The sequence below is a fragment of the Trachemys scripta genome, chromosome 9, assembly GCF_013100865.1.
Source record: "Trachemys scripta elegans isolate TJP31775 chromosome 9, CAS_Tse_1.0, whole genome shotgun sequence".
NCBI classification, from domain to species: Eukaryota; Metazoa; Chordata; order Testudines; family Emydidae; genus Trachemys; species Trachemys scripta.
This window is the reverse complement of record NC_048306.1, coordinates 48,009,767-48,025,529: the sequence shown is the minus strand read 5'-3', so window position 1 is coordinate 48,025,529 and position 15,763 is coordinate 48,009,767. Positions and strand designations below refer to the sequence as shown.

General features: G+C 47.6%; 1 protein-coding gene across 2 annotated transcripts in view; it reads left to right on the top strand.

The window, feature by feature from the left end:
- Positions 1-15,763, top strand: part of HDLBP (high density lipoprotein binding protein) — a 91,831-nt gene that overhangs the window by 69,959 nt on the left and 6,109 nt on the right. For both annotated transcript variants that reach the window (XM_034782141.1, XM_034782142.1), the window contains exons 23-27: positions 3,790-3,924; positions 5,272-5,415; positions 5,692-5,877; positions 8,371-8,487; positions 9,103-9,231. In XM_034782141.1, coding sequence (XP_034638032.1) covers positions 3,790-3,924; positions 5,272-5,415; positions 5,692-5,877; positions 8,371-8,487; positions 9,103-9,231 — 711 coding nt within the window. The remainder of the gene's footprint in view (positions 1-3,789; positions 3,925-5,271; positions 5,416-5,691; positions 5,878-8,370; positions 8,488-9,102; positions 9,232-15,763) is intronic.

Below are 15,763 nucleotides of genomic sequence, written 5' to 3'. Positions count from 1 at the left end.
CTATCTACCCAATGGGACTCAGTGCTCAGTCTGGAAGATACCATGAGAGATGCTTAGTTTTGCACTTCTCAAACTGTGGATTTGTCTCTCCAGAGATAACATGCTTGTTAACAGCAAAAATGTTTTTTAAATAAATAAATAATATAGAGGTGAGAAATAACAGACCTCAACCCTATTGTCCCTCTGCAAATTTGTATACACAGTCAATCCCTTACCTCTCTAAAAGTGCAAAGTTTCGAAAAGTTCAATGAATAGAAGATTGTTGGGGGCGGAATAGATCTGGACATAAAGAGAAGAAGTCTGGAGATCAATGTGAGAAGGGAGGGACGGGCAGTAGAAACAAAAGTGAAACTGTTTGAGCAGCATATTCCAGAAGTCTTGAGGTCTTTCTGAGTGTAGCCTTCATTGATTTGAGATCTATCATACCATTCTCTCACTAGAAGGGAAAACCTATAATGGCAGCAGGCCGTAAAAGAGACCCAGTTTGAGAATATTTTAATGAAGTTCCTCTACCTGTGGGTAAGACAGGCATGTGTGCAAAATGCAGACAGTGCAGCAAAGAAATGCAAGGCCTGGTTGCTCGAATGAAACAACATCACGAGAAGTATTCCTTCTCAGGAGGAAGTTGCATTGAAGAGGATGAAAGAAACATGTCTGAACATGCAGGATCTTCAGGTTGGTCAACTTTTTATTTCATACTTCTTTCTTTAGGATTGCCTGTCTTCCTTCTGGACTATTCTTGAATTCTCATGTTTGAGCAAAAAATATAGTTGTTACTTTATGGTACTATCATTTTAGATGCAGTTGTGATTAAAAAAATAGCTGAAATAGGCAGATCTTCCTTTTACAATTTCACCTTAAAGTAGTACTGAGTGAATGGTGAATGCAATGAGTAATACTAAATGAGCAGTGTGGTGGTGGTGGTGGTGGTAATAATAATTAATAATAAATAATAACTTCATTGACTTATTTTGTTTAGGAGAATCCATCCTCAACATACAGGATTCTGAAGACTATCCACCTTCAAGATCACCATCATTTTCTATAGTTTCAGAGTTATCTGCCAATGATAGTGTTTCAGTCACATCATGTATGTCACATACACTGTGGCTATCACCTGTAGCAAAAAAGGCGGGGGGAATCTCCATCGTCCAGAAACAACCATAGATAAGTTTGTGTTAAGAACCAGCAGATTACAAAAAGAGGTAATAGATGAGAAAATTGCCCGGTTTGTTTAGGCAACAAACTCTCCTTTCCATATGATTGAGAACCCACACTTCATTAACATGGTTCAGTCATTAGGACCGGATACAGTCCATCCAACAAAGCAGACATCACAGACAAATTGCTGGATAAAGAGTATGAAAGAGAAATTGAGCAGTGTGCAAAAGGTCTAGAGGGTGAAACTATTAACCTGAGTCTTGATGGATGGAGCAATGTCCACAATGATCCTGTTGTACGTGCTTGTGGGACAACAGAAGAAGGGAATGTCTTCCTTTCAGAAACAATTGATATATCAAGAAATGCACAAACAGCAGAATACTTACAAGAAGTAGCAGTGAAAGCGGTCACAAACTAGGGGGAAAAAATCAAATGTCTAGTATGCAGCTTGGTCACAAATAATGCTGCAAATGTATCCAAGATGAGAAGAAATTTAAGAGTGGAGAGAGTCCCAAACTAATAAACATACGGTTGCAGTGCTCATTTGATGCACTTCCTAGCCAAAGACTTCAGTGTTCCAGAAATAAAGGCTAATGTTGTTGAAAATCGCAAAATACTTCTGTAACAACCACTTTGCAGCAGCTACTCTGAAAAAAGTGGGAGGAACCAAGCTACCTCTCCCACAAGACATACAATGGAACACAGTAGTGGACTGTTTTGAGCATTATATCAAGAACTGGCCTAATCTGATGACTGAACAAAATTGTGAAAAAAAATAGATGGCACTGTCACAGCTAAAGTTCTCAACATTGGGCTTAAGAGAAATGTTGAAGAGATGCTGAGTACCCTGAAGCCTATTTCCGTAGCCTTGAACAAAATGCAGGGAAATATCTGTTCTATTGCTGACGCTGTTGAAATGTGGAAGGAACTGAGTGAGATCTTAAAAAGAGAAATCTGCAATGATAGAGTTAAATTACAAGCATTAAAAAAATGAATGGGACAAGGACCATCTCCAGCTCATTTTCTTGCAAATATTCTCAATACTCAGTACCTGGGTCAAACCTTAACTGCTGGAGAAGAGGAGTTGGCTATAACATGGACATCCAGCAAACATCTCTCCATAATGCCAACTATAATAAACTTCAGAGCTAAGGGTGAACCATTCAAGAAATATGTTTGCTGATGATTTAAAGAGTCACACCAGTGACTTAAGCACTTGGATTCAGAGACTGAAGTGATCTCACTTTTAACAGCAGTAGCTTCTTCTTCTGGTGTAGAAAGAATATTTTCTTCCTTTGGACTAATTCATTCCAAATTGAGAAATCATTTGGGACCTGAAAAAGCAGGAAAGCTAGTCTTTTCTTTTCCAGATTATGAACAAACAGGAAAATGAAAGTGAAGACGACTGAGTTAGCTGCAGAAGCCGATATTTTAAGTTTCTCATGTTGAGCTGGCTGACAGTTGATTTAACTTTTTTTTTGTTTTCTTTTAAAAAACATTTCATTTAACTATTTTAGTTAAAAACAATTTTAACAAAAACAGACCTGATGTTAAAAAGCTTGAATGTTTAACTAAATTCAAAAATGCATATGCTTGTTTTGTTAAAATATTATGTTTGCTGTTGAAGAAAAAGATCCAGAATATATAACGTTGTTTTAATTAAATAAAATAATTTAAATGTCTGTCTGATTTTTCTCCTCCTAATACAGCATGGCAAAAAAATCCTCCAAATATTAACGATTAACCTGTTGAATTGTCGATAGTTCACCTCCCAATGACTTCATAAATATCTGCTTCAGTTACCTTTTGGTAACTGGAATAACCAAACAATCATTCATTTTCTGATATAGCTGTAAAACTAATCTGAACATTTTTTAAAAATAAATCACTTAAATGTATAGTGTGTACCTTCTAAAAATGAAACCTACATCTATCTCTGAGTTGTGAAGAATATGTATTAAGGTTATAACAACCAACAAGAATGCACTTTTATGTAGAAATCCATGATTAGTCTTCCTGACTAGTGACTTTAAACCGTGATTTAAATCAATTTGATTTTAAATCAAATCCACCCTGATTACAGGAGTGGTTGGGTGAGGTTCCGTGGCCTGCAATGTGCAGGAGGTCCGACTAGATGATCATGATGGTCCCTTCTGGCATTAAAGTCCATGAGATGCAGTTAGAATTCACCTGGAATAGACTGGCACCAGTGTTTGATTTCTGCAGCCTCCTGGCTGATGCCCTGGAGGCAGGTTATTCCACATCTGCCTATTGCAGGGCTCTTCTGAAGCAACTGGTACTAACCACTGTCAGACGGGATACTGGACTAGATTGACTTGCGTCTTGACCCAGACTGGCCATTCCTATGTGTACTGGTAGCCACAGGGCTGTGCTGCTCAAGCCTTTCCCTTTCCCAAACCTCCCTAGTTTTGTGCAAGAGCTACCACATACCAGTTGCACAGTCAAGAACTAGTTACACAGTGATGAATTAAGTTTGCTTTGGTGGTGGTGGCCGTGGCAGTGATGCTGCAACCTCAGGTTCTTCCCCCAGCAGTGAAGAGGTGGCGTGTGGACTGGCTGAAGTGTGGGTCCATTGGCCCAAAGTGACCACAGGTGTTTGTCATTTAGGTGAACATCCAAGTCCCTGCCCCGGAGCTTCGGTCTGATGTCATCAGTATCACTGGGCTTGCTGCGAACTTGGACCGCGCGAAGGCCGGGCTGCTGGAGCGAGTGAAGGAACTGCAGGCTGAGCAAGAAGATCGGGTAAGCCCTAGTGCCACAGCCTGCTCCCTTGTCCCTCTTACTCCTAGCAGAACCAGCCCCTCAACCCCCACCCCAAGTGTTCTCTAGCCTTGTGTAAAAGAGTCTGTGATATCAGAGGATGTATAGAGGCAGAATGCACCCTTGTAAATAGTGTGTATTTGGCCCTGACATCTGAGCTTTTAGGGTAGGTGCATGAGATGAAGCCTTTCAGACCCCCCCCCTCCCCCGCTGCTGCTGACAGCTGGGCGCCGCCCTCTGAACCTGGGCAGTAAGGTGAAAATGATCTGTGGCCTCCAGAACAACTTTCACCTAGCTGGCAGAGAAGTGGAATCTCGTACGGATTGGGCTCTGCAGCACTATTGGAGGCAGCTTCCTTGGCCTAAGATAAAGAATTTAGAGTTACAAAGGTTTGTTTGCTTCTGCTTCAAGTGAACTTGAAGGCTGAGTTACAAGCTCCCATAACCCAAGTTGTTGCACTGTAACCAGGGCAGTTACGGCCCCGTTAGCTACTAACCTGATGGTAAGAGGACACTCCACTTTGTGTGTTACTCAAATGTAACTTTAATTAAAAAGATCAAGTGGATTCTAAATAGCCCAGCTGAGCAGTGTGAGCTGATGAAAAGGTAGTGATCGGGCTGTCCAGTTTTTTATCCTAGTTTAAACAAATAGGCGTGGCATTTGAAATGGGGCAATCTTTCTGCAGTGAAACCAGGCATACAGTAACTGGTTTGGCCAGTGGCTTGTCTCAGCACTCCTCCATCTGATCTGGAAGTGGAATCTGCAGTGTAGACAATGGGTGAAATCTTGGCCAATTGAAGTAATCTGAGGAGTTTTGCTATCGGCTTCAGTGGAACCAGGATTTGACCCATTAGCTTTTAATCATCACTCTGTGAGGAATGCTTCTGAGTCCCATTCTCTACCTTCATGTGAAGTGTGGTAGTTTTAGTCATCCTCCCTGGCTCCTCTGCTCTGTAGTGTTCCCTCTCTACAGTACGCAGGACAGAACAATGAGGAGCTGTCATGAGCAGGGACCTATGGGTAAATGAGCAGAGGCTCAGCAGAAGCACAGGCCAGTGGCAGACGTGCACACAGCTACTTTGGCTCTGCAATCATGCAGATATGTTTAGGTAGTGCCACCCAGAGCAGCCACTGTAGGACAACCTGGGGCATGTCAGAGGAAAGCAAAAAACACCCCCAGAATCTGCCTAAATGTATGGTGTCCCCTTACAGATGGGATACTTGAGAGATGGAGGTAGAAGTTTGACATAGACAGGAATGGATTTAATTGGTCAAACCTTGATGTATACTCTGCTATAGCGCTCGAGAGGGTCTCCCTTCTCATTACAGGCCTTGCGAAGCTTCAAGCTGACTGTCACTGTGGACCCCAAATACCACCCTAAAATTATTGGAAGGAAGGGGGCAGTGATCACCCAGATCCGCACGGAGCATGAGGTCAACATCCAGTTTCCGGATAAGGATGACGAAAACCAGGTGAGGACTGGAGGGGGATGAAGCCTTCTGGGGCACAATAGAGGCTCTGAGTAGAGCACACATGACATGCAGCTGCTCACTGCAAAATGCTGATTAAAGAAAAAAAAAAATCCCATGCCTGTCCCAGGCAGGCCAGTCTGACACTATACTTGGTTTCCAGCCCAGAGGCTCCTGTAGTATTGCCTTCCACTCAGACTTCTCCCCAAGAGGTCCAGGCTGGGTTTGGTCCATGGTCCAGGAGGTCCATTCTAACTTCCTCCCAACCTGCTTTCCTAGTCCCAGGATCAGATCACCATAACTGGCTATGAAAAGAACACCGAGGCAGCCCGAGACGCCATCATGAAGATTGTGGGTGAGCTGGAGCAGATGGTCTCTGAGGATGTGATGCTGGACCATCGTGTTCATGCCCGCATCATTGGAGCACGGGGCAAAGCTATCCGCAAAATCATGGATGAGTTCAAGGTGGGCACAGAGAGTATGCTGGATCCATTGCAGAGGCTGCTGTACAATGGTTGGGGTAACTTGAACTATTACAAATCCAGGACTTTGGGGCTCTTAATACCCATGCTTTCTGCCCTCTGCACAAATCCTGACCTGGGCTGCGAAGGCTGGAGGGATGATAGTGCTGATGTTACAGGGAATCTCTCTGTGGGCTTGACTGAGACGGAGATGGCTGCACACAGGAGTCAGGTGATGGTAGGCGAGGCCCCAGTCTGTCTAGCTGCAGAGGCCTTGCTCTCTTCCTGTGCTTACTCTAATCTGAGCCAGGGCTGCATGCCAGGGCGTAGATGGACCTGTGGCTCCTTCATACACTCCAGGCAGCAGAGTTGATTGGACACCACAACTGGGAATGGGTTGAAGCAGCCTGCGCTCCTCCCTTCCGTGTCCTCCCCCCAACTTGAGCAAAATGGGATCTCTGGAAATGATGACCCAGGGTGTCTGAGTCCCAGTTGGTTTCTGGAGCTCTTCCCAGGGTGGGACACATGACTTCAGTGTTCCATACACCGGCTGAGAGAGAACTCCACTGAGCCCTTAGGCTGTGTCTGGCCCGTCAGCTGGCTGGGGCTACAGAGCTGTTTAACTGCAGGGTAGATGCTCAGGTTTGTGGGCCCTGGCTCCAGCCTGAGCCCAAACAGCTGCATTGCAATTGTATAGCCCTGCAGCCTGAACCCCGGTCGGCTGACATGGGCCAGCTGCAGGTGGTCAGTTGCAGTGTAGATGTATCCTTGAGTGTCTGTGGCCTGGGTGGATTTAATCTGGCAGACCTGCTTCTGTGTGATCCCTCTGTACTGTTCCCAGGGCTAAGCCATAACTGTTCTTCTTCAGGTGCCTCTGCCAGTGGCACCTGTCCATCACAATCACAGTGGTCTGATCATTTCACACTTTCAGACCTGAGCTGAATGGCTCCTCCCAGTAAGAGGGATTGGCTTTATCTGCTGCCCTGTCACTGATTATGGAGCCAGGGTGGCAGAAGCTTCCTAAAAGTGTCAGGGGGACACAATGGTGCCCGAACTGAGGCCTGCCTCTTATCCCCGAGGCCCTGATCTCTCACTCTCTTCCCCTGAGGCCCCGCCCCCTGCTCTCACTCCTCTTTCTCCCCCACCACGCTCACTCTTCTGGCTTTTAAAATTGATGGGGCCATGGCCTCCTGGTACCCCTGCTTGGAGCCCATGAAGAACCTGTGCTATCATTTAGGCACCTCTCTGATGGGCGTTTGACATTCCCAGGGCCCTGGGTACTCAGCTCTGCGAGACCACTAGGGAATCCGGCAGCTTTTGATAAACAAAAATCCAAAGTCCCATATGCTCTGTATTAAATTTGCTGTTGGATTCAGTATTTGTGGTGCCCTTACTGAAAGTGTTAAAGATGTGGGTTCAGATTTTTCTATTGAAAACACAGCTGCTTTATGGAAGCTATTTGTGACCAGGGGAAGCTGAGTAGGGGGCAGCTTGGGTTTTTGGGTCCCTCGCAGTGCGTGGGAGACACTTCTGTTCTGGACAGCTTCACTGTAATATTGGATTACCTTCCAGCAGTGCCCAAAGCAACAGGCCACACACCTGTCTCAGGCTGGATTAAGATTGTTTGGGCTCTTGGAAGAAAGGCCTTAGTGGTGTCTGTCTCTTAAAATGATTAGCAGTGAAATAATGAACATCATTGACACTGCCTTTGTCTTTTAGCTTTGCCATGAACAACCCACTGATAGCCCTGGGGGGAGCTCAGACCTGCACTTCCCTTCTGTCTCTTGGAAATTGGGAAGGCTGGAAAGCTCTTTGAAGAGGAAATTGTGGCATCTTGAGCACCACTCTGTCCCTGGGGCTTTAGAGTGTCTAAAACAAGCTGAGAGCTGCTGGCAACTCCTGGAAGCTCACTAGAATGCTCTGGTTTTTGCCAGCAGTCCAGTGTCGCGAGGTGGCACTAGCAGTGGTTTGACAGAGGAAGTGATAGCTGAGGATGTAGTGGCTAGAACTCCCACCATTATAGCGACTGGTAAAGCATGGCAGGTTGTAAAGTCAGTGGGAGGGATTGCCAGCATTCTGGCTGCCAGAGATCGAAGTGCTCTGCAGAAGTGGGTACTCTGCCCGGGACAGGTGCTGGTGGTAGGGTAGCTCAGCCCTGCTGGGCTCTGGGTTGCACAACACTACAAAGCTGTGAGGTGCTGAGTGAATGGCAGCAGTGACTGGAGAAGGGTCAGATCCCCCTGCTCCCAAGCTGAATGGACTCCATTCTGCTGGGAATGAGGCTTCCTGCTGTGTATGGGCTCCAGCTCAGCACTCCCTTGTATTGGAAACCAGACACTCCCCACCAGGGCTTGGTATGGTCCAGTGCAAACGAGCCCTCTGACTGTGGGCGCCTGTGGGGTCATCACTGCAGCCTAGCCATGGACCTCCAGAATGATGAGCCAGCTGAGAGGGGCTGGTGCACATCTAAAACCCTCTGCTGTGCCTTGCATTCCAGGTGGATATCCGCTTCCCCCAGAGCGGCGCGTCTGACCCCAACTGTGTGACTGTGACCGGGCTCCCTGATAACGTGGAGGAAGCAATAGATCATATCCTGAACTTGGAGGAGGAATATGTGAGTAGTGGAGGAGGCAGGGACGTGAAGGCCAGAAAAATGGCTCTGGTCTGTAGCATAAACAGCCCAGTTAACTTCCTTGTTAGTGGAGAGTAAAAGTCCCTGCTGTGTGTGTGTGTGTGTGCGCAGGGAGCTCAGCGAGCAGCTGTGGACACTTACGGGGCATCTCTAATAGGGGCATACTGCTGCATGATAATGATCACTGAATGTCTGGCTCCTGCGGCTTGTGGGCAGAGGAAGTTAGCGTTTTCCTCCTTTCATCCGTCTCTCTCGCACTGTGCTCATGGCAGTTTCAGCTGTTCTGTGCAACTGTCCCTAGAAGTTAGAGCCCCGAGGAGGTGTTGGCTCGTGAAGCAGTGTCAAGGCAGCCTATGTGGCCACAGCCCCGTGCCACTGAAGTGGGGGGAGAGGGGGTAAATGAGTGAAAAGAGCAGCCGGTCCGATGGCTGTCATCTGCCTGTCTGAAGAGTGCAACAAGCTAGTCTTAGGCTGCTACTGGCAGCAAACGCTGTTTGACGCTGTGGGGGAGGGGAGACTCCATTGACCAAGTAGGGAACACAAGAAACATCACTATACAAAGAGAACCTCTCTCCCTGTGCTGCCCTCTGTCTGCAGCTGGCTGATGTGGTGGACAATGAGGCTATGCAGGTGTACATGAAACCCTCCGCGCATGAGGAGTCCAAGGCCCCATCCAAGGGATTTGTGGTGAGAGATGCCCCCTGGGCAGCTGGCAACAATGAGAAGGTGAGTGCTGCTTCTGCTATTGCACCTCCAGAGGTTCCTCTTCCTAGAGACTGTTCCTGTGCCATGGACTCCACATGGCCAGGATGTGAACAGGAGAGTCATCTCACTGTTCATTGTGGGACCTTTAGGGAGCAATGCCTGTTCTTCTTTGAGAGCTTGCTCGTGTCGATTCCATGCTAGGTGTGTGCATGCCCATGTGCACAGATACTGGAATTTTTTGCCTTAGTTGTATCTGTAGGGCCAGCTGTAGTGCCCTCTGGAGTGCCACACTCATGTGCTGGTATATGTGGAATCGCCGCCTTACGACCTCAGTTCCTTCTTACCACCCCTGACAGTTGGTCGGAGCAACTTCCCCTTGCCTTGCAAGTGGATAATGGTTTTCCCCAGCACTTATTGTCTGTTCTCTTTGTACGTAGTTTACAGTAGTTAGTAATTAGGTGTTAAGTTGTAAGGGTTAGTTTTAGTAAATTAGTCTCAGCAGGGATTTTGCCCTGGCCGGTCATAGAATCATAGAATATCAGGGTTGGAAGGGACCTCAGGAGGTCATCTAGTCCAGCCCCCCTGCTCAAAGCAGGACCAATCCCCAACTAAATCATCCCAGCCAGGGCTTTGACAAGCCTGACCTTAAAAAACGATTCCACCACCTCCCTAGGTAACCCATTCCAGTGCTTCACTACCCTCCTAGTGAAAGTTTTTCCTAATATACAACCTAAACCTCCCCCACTGCAACTTGAGACCATTACTCCTTGTTCTGTCCCAGGGTTTCAAGCCTTGTTCAGCCTGCAATAGGCCTGTGCGTGTTAGCGACCCTCATAGCCGCTGCCTAAAGTGCTTGGGAGAGTCGCACGTAAAGAACAACTATCAAATTTGCAAGAACTTTTGACCCAGAACTCAAAAGAAGCGGGGAAATTCATCTAAGGGTCCTTCTTATGGAGGCTGCACTTCGTCCGGCGTTGGAGCCTTCCTGCTCCAACTCTACGCCTAGCACCTTGGCATCGGTGAAGAGCGTTCTGCCCGGCACCGCTCCCCTTTGCCGGTGTCCAAGAAGCACCTGAAAAAGCGAGGCTTCCCAGCATCAAGCAAGGAGGGACAGGGCTGTCTGCCCACTCCGGAGCCTCAAGGGGGTACCTCTCAGGCTGGAGCCCCTCGGGCCCCCCCCACCCAGAGATCCCACTCCTGGGAGCAGTAGGGACCCTAGCACCTGGTTGTACCTTCAACGTCTGAGGCCCTCCAGGCAGCTAGGGACCAGAGAGTCCTTCCGGCGCATTGGAGGTGGCTACGGGCAAGCCAGCTCTCAGGGCAAGCCAGCTATGAGACCACCTCAGAGGGCAGTTGAACACCGTCCCTCCCCGGAGCAGAGGCAAGGTTCCACTACTGAGTCCCCTGACTCGGCAACCTAGATCTCCGATCAGATGGCCCAGGTTGCCCTCACCGTGGTCCTGGTCTCCACCGGCGCAGAAGACCTGCAGTGAGGCATCGGTCTCTGTACACCCAGCACCAATCGTCCTTTCACTAGCCGATGTCCCGGTGCAGATCTCTGCTGGTACGGGACATCTCACCTTCCTGGCACTGGTCTCCATGCTCCCGGCACCAGTCCTTGGAGAGGGACTGATCACCTTACTTGAGACACCATTCCCTGGTGCCTATGGTCAGCTACCAGATGCGAGCATCTACAGTCCTGCCTTGGTCACTGGAAGGGGACTCATCTAGGTCAGAGTGAGACTTTAGCCCCTCGCCGTGGCAGCAGCAAATCTTGTGGGCACCGGAGTCCATCTCTGCTCCCACAGTGCCGGCATGTTACCAGTGTCAGTGGCCAGTCCTATTGGAATGCATGGGGTACCATTCCTCCTTTGCTGCTTCAGAGAAGCAACCCCCTGCAACGACTGTACCAGACGCAGTGTGCGGTGCGGACTCCAATGCTGGGGTAGAGAAGCAGGTGCCCACTCCAAGGGAGCCATCCCCTACAGGGGATAATGCCCCAGGCCTTCCCTCAGTGGTGCAGTCATCGTCAGATGAGGCAGTAGCATGGCCCTTGCATGTCAGTCCCCACGAGGACTTTAAAGAGCCCAAAGCCCTGCTTAGAAGGGTGGCTTCGAACTTGGGCTTGGAAGTGGAGGAACTGGCGGAGCAGTCAGGCAACTTGTTCAAGATTCTAACAGAAGCAGCCCCATCACGGGTCATACTGCTGGTACATAAGAGGATTTTGAAGATAGCCAAGGCCCTGTGGCAAATCCCGTCTTTTATCCTGCCCATCTCCAAGTGGGCAGAAAATAAATATTGTATCCCTGCTAATATGTTCAAATATTTGTATACCCATCCACCCCCAGGGACACTAATCATATCTGCGGCCAATGAAAGGGACAGGCAAGGGCAAGTGAGTTCCACATAGAAAAACAAAGATGCCTGAAGGCTGGACCTTTCCAGAAGAAAAATTTTTATTCTATGGCCAGCTTTCAGTTCAGAGTATCAAACCACCAGTCTTTGTTGGGGAGATACAATTTTAACTTGTGGGATTCCCTCAAGAAGTTCTGACTCCCTGCCTCAGGAGTTTGCTACCATCCTGGAGGAAGGTACCGCAGTGGCGAGGGGTTCTCTCCAGATGGCCTGGGTTGCAGCCAATTCCTGGCTTCAATCCTTGGGTCTGTCCTAGGAGATGCAGTCCTCTATCCAGGACCTTCCCTTCGAAGGCAATGGGCTCTTTTCAGAGCCAACGGATGCGAGGCTGCGTGGACTCGAGGATTCTCAAGCCACTCTGTAGCGTATGCAGGCCTAGCAAACGGCGAGAAAGCAATTCCAATCACCTCCTACGCCTTGGCCTCCCCGGCAAGGCTCAGAACAGAGACAGAGGGTTCAGTCATCATCTCCCCTCCACCTCCCATTCGCCCACTCAGCCTGGCCCAGCAAAACACTGGGGGGGGGCCATAAGCACTCATTTTGAGGGTTCACTCAAGGATGACACTGCAGTTAGTTCTCAGGATCCACTTTCCTACTCCTTCCTCAACTGCCTATGTCGCTTCCAGTCAGCATCGTCGCAAGTAACTTCAGACCATTGGGTGCTCAGTATATCTCTGGGCTACACCCTGCAATTCTCCTGGTGGCAATAATGTCAGCCTGTAGGGTCTCTGAGATTAGGGTGCTTATCTCAGAATCTCCCTATATGGTATTCTACAAGGTCCCGCTGTGGCAGCACTAAGCTATCCTGCCCAAAGTAGTTTTATAGTTTCATACCAACCAAGACATATACTTACCAGTCTTCTTTCCAAAACCTCATAAATCAGATGAGGACCATAGATTACATTCTCTGGACATCAGGAGGGCGCTAGCCTTTTACACAGAAAGGAAAAGGAAAGGTTACGGGATGGGTTGCAGAGGATTGCAAGGGTGAATAGGAATCGAGAGGACTTGAAGCCAGAGGGAACAGAGGATAGACCAGAGAATTGCACCGTCACCAGGAAAAGGCAGGTCTACGTGATTGGAGACTCCTTACTGAGAAGAATACACAGGCCTGTAACCAGAGCTGATCCAGAGAACAGAAGGGTGTGCTGTCTGCCGGGTGCTAAGATATGGGATGTGGACTCTTTGAAAACTCATGGCGATCAGGGGAGGTCCTGGATGACTGGAAAAAGGCTAATGTAGTGCCCATCTTTAAAAAAGGGAAGAAGGAAGATCTGGGAAACTACAGGCCAGTCAGCCTCACCTCAGTCCCTGGAAAAGTCATGGAGCAGGTTCTCAAGAAATGAATTATGAAACAGAGGAGAGGAAAGTGATCAGGAATAGTCAGCATGGATTCACCAAGGGGAAGTCATGCCTGACTAACCTAATTGCCTTCTATGATGAGATAACTGGCTCTGTGGATGAGGGGAAAGCAGTGGATGTTATTCCTTGACTTTAGCAAAGCTTTTGATATGGTCTCCCACAGTATTCTTGCCGCCAAGTTAAAGTAGTATGGGCTGGATGAATGGACTGTAAGGTGGATAGAAAGCTGGCTAGATCGTCTGGCTCAATGGGTAGTGATCAATGGCTCCATGTCTAGTTGTCAGCCGGTTTCAAGCGGAGTGCCCCAAGGGTCGGTCCTGGGGCCGGTTTTGTTTAATATCTTTATTAATGATCTGGAGGATGGTGTGGACTGCACTCTCCGCAAGTTTGCAGATGACACTAAACTGGGAGGCATGGTAGATACACTAGAGGGTAGGGATTGGATACAGACCTAGACAAATTAGAGAATTGGGACAAAAAAAACCTGATGAGGTTCAACAAGGACAAGTGCAGAGTCCTGCACTTAGGATGGAAGAATTCTATGCACTGCTACAGACTAGGGACCAAATGGCTAGCTAGCAGTTCTGCAGAAAAGGACCTAGGGGTCACAGTGGACGAGAAGCTGGATATGAGTCAACAGTGTGCTCTTGTTGCCAAGAAGGCTAACAGCATTTTGGGCTGTATAGGTAGGGGCATTGCCAGCAGATCGAGGAATGTGATCATTCCCCTCTATTCAGCATTGGTGAGGCCTCATCTGGAATACTGTGTCCAGTTTTGGGCCCCAAACTACAAGAAGGATGTGGAAAAATTGGAAAGAGTCCAGCGGAGGGCAACAAACGTGATAAGGGGCCTGGAGCACATGACTTATGAGGAGAGGCTGAGGGAACTGGGATTGTTCATTCTCCAGAAGAATGAGGGGGGGATTTGATAGCTGCTTTCAACTACCTGAAGGGGGGTTCCAAAGAGGATGGAGCTTGGTGTTCTCAGTGGTGGCAGATGACCAGAACAAGGAGCAATGGTCTCAAGTTGCAGTGGGGGAAGTCTAGGTTGGATATTAGGAAACACTATTTCACTAGGAGGGGGGTGAAGCACTGGAATGCGTTACCTAGGGAGGTGGTGGAATCTCCTTCCTTGGAGGTTTTTAAGGCCTGGCTTGACAAAACCCTGGCTGGGATGATTTAGTTGGGAATTGGTCCTGCTTTGAGCAGGGGGTTGGACTAGATGACCTGCTGAGGTCCCTGCCAACCCTGATATTCTATGACCTGAGGCTGAAGAGGATCCTAACAGGAATGGGAAAGAATCCACTGATTGTCCTTCATGTGGGAACGAATGATACGGCTAGATTCTCACTGGAACGTATCAAGGGAGACTATGCCAGGCTGGGGAAGATGCTTAAGGAAATCGAGGCTCAGGTGATCTTCAGTGGGATTCTGCCTCTTCCTAGAGAAGGGTAACAAAGGTGTGACAAGATTATGATGATCAATAGATGGCTCAGGCAGTGGTGCTATAAAAAGGGCTTTGGGATGTATCGCCACTGGGAGGCATTCATGGACAAAGGACTGTTCTCTTGGGATGGACTTCACCTTAGTAGGGAGGGAAATAGATTTCTAGGATGGAGGCTGGTACAACTGATTAAGAGAGCTTTAAACTAGGAATTGGGGGGAGATGGTTAGGAGATGTCCAGGTAATCTCCACGCCAGATTTTAACATTGAGAGGGAAGAAAACAATGTAAGAAAGGATACAGCCGTGGGTAGGAGAATGGACATACGGAGGAAGGGTAGTGTAGATACCATTCTAATAGGTGATACTGGGGGTAGAATGTCTGGGCCTAATCGGATAAAGAATGTGAGCAAAGCCAAATAGCAAGAATTAAGATGTTTGTACACCAATGCGAGGAGCCTAGGTAACAAGATGGAGGAACTAGAGTTACTGGTGCAGGAAGTGGAAACCGGATGTTATAGCGATAACAGAAACATGATGGAATAGTAGTCATGACTGGAGCACAGGTATTGAAGGGTATGTGTTGTTTAGGAAAGACATACAATGCTACTCCACCACCTTTGCCTTTATTTCTATCAATGATGAGGTAGACTGTAAAGAAATAAGGAATGGAATGGATAAGAGAGTCTGTCTGGGCAAAAATCACATTGGGGAAGAAAGCTACTAGCGCCTCCCCTGAGATAGTGCTTGGGGTGTGCTATAGACCACCGGGATCTGATTTGGATATGGATAGAAACCTTTTAAATGGGAGTTGTGATTATGGGAGACTTTAACTTCCCAGATATAGACTGGAGAACAAGTGCTAGTAATAATAATAATAGGGCTCAGATTTTCTTAGATGCGATAGCTGATGGATTCCTTCACCAAGTAGTTGCTGAACCAACAAGAAGGGATACTATTTTAGATGTGGTTTTGGTGAGTAGTTAGGACTTCATAGAAGAAATGGTTGTAGAGGACAACCTTGGTTCAAGTGATCATGAGCTAATTCGGTTTAAACTAAATGGAAGGATAAAGAAAAATAGATCTGTGACTAGAGTTTTTGATTTCAAAAGGGCTAACTTTAAAAAATTAAGGAAATTAGTTAGGGAAGTGGATTGGACTGAAGAACTTGGGGATCTAAAGGTAGAGGAGGCCTAGAATTACTTCAAGTCAAAGTTGCAGAAACTATCAGAAGCCTGCATCCCAAGAAAGGGGAAAAAATTCATAGGCAGGAGTTGTAGACCAAGCTGGATGAGCAAGCATCTCAGAGAGGTGATTAAGGAAAAGCAGCCTACA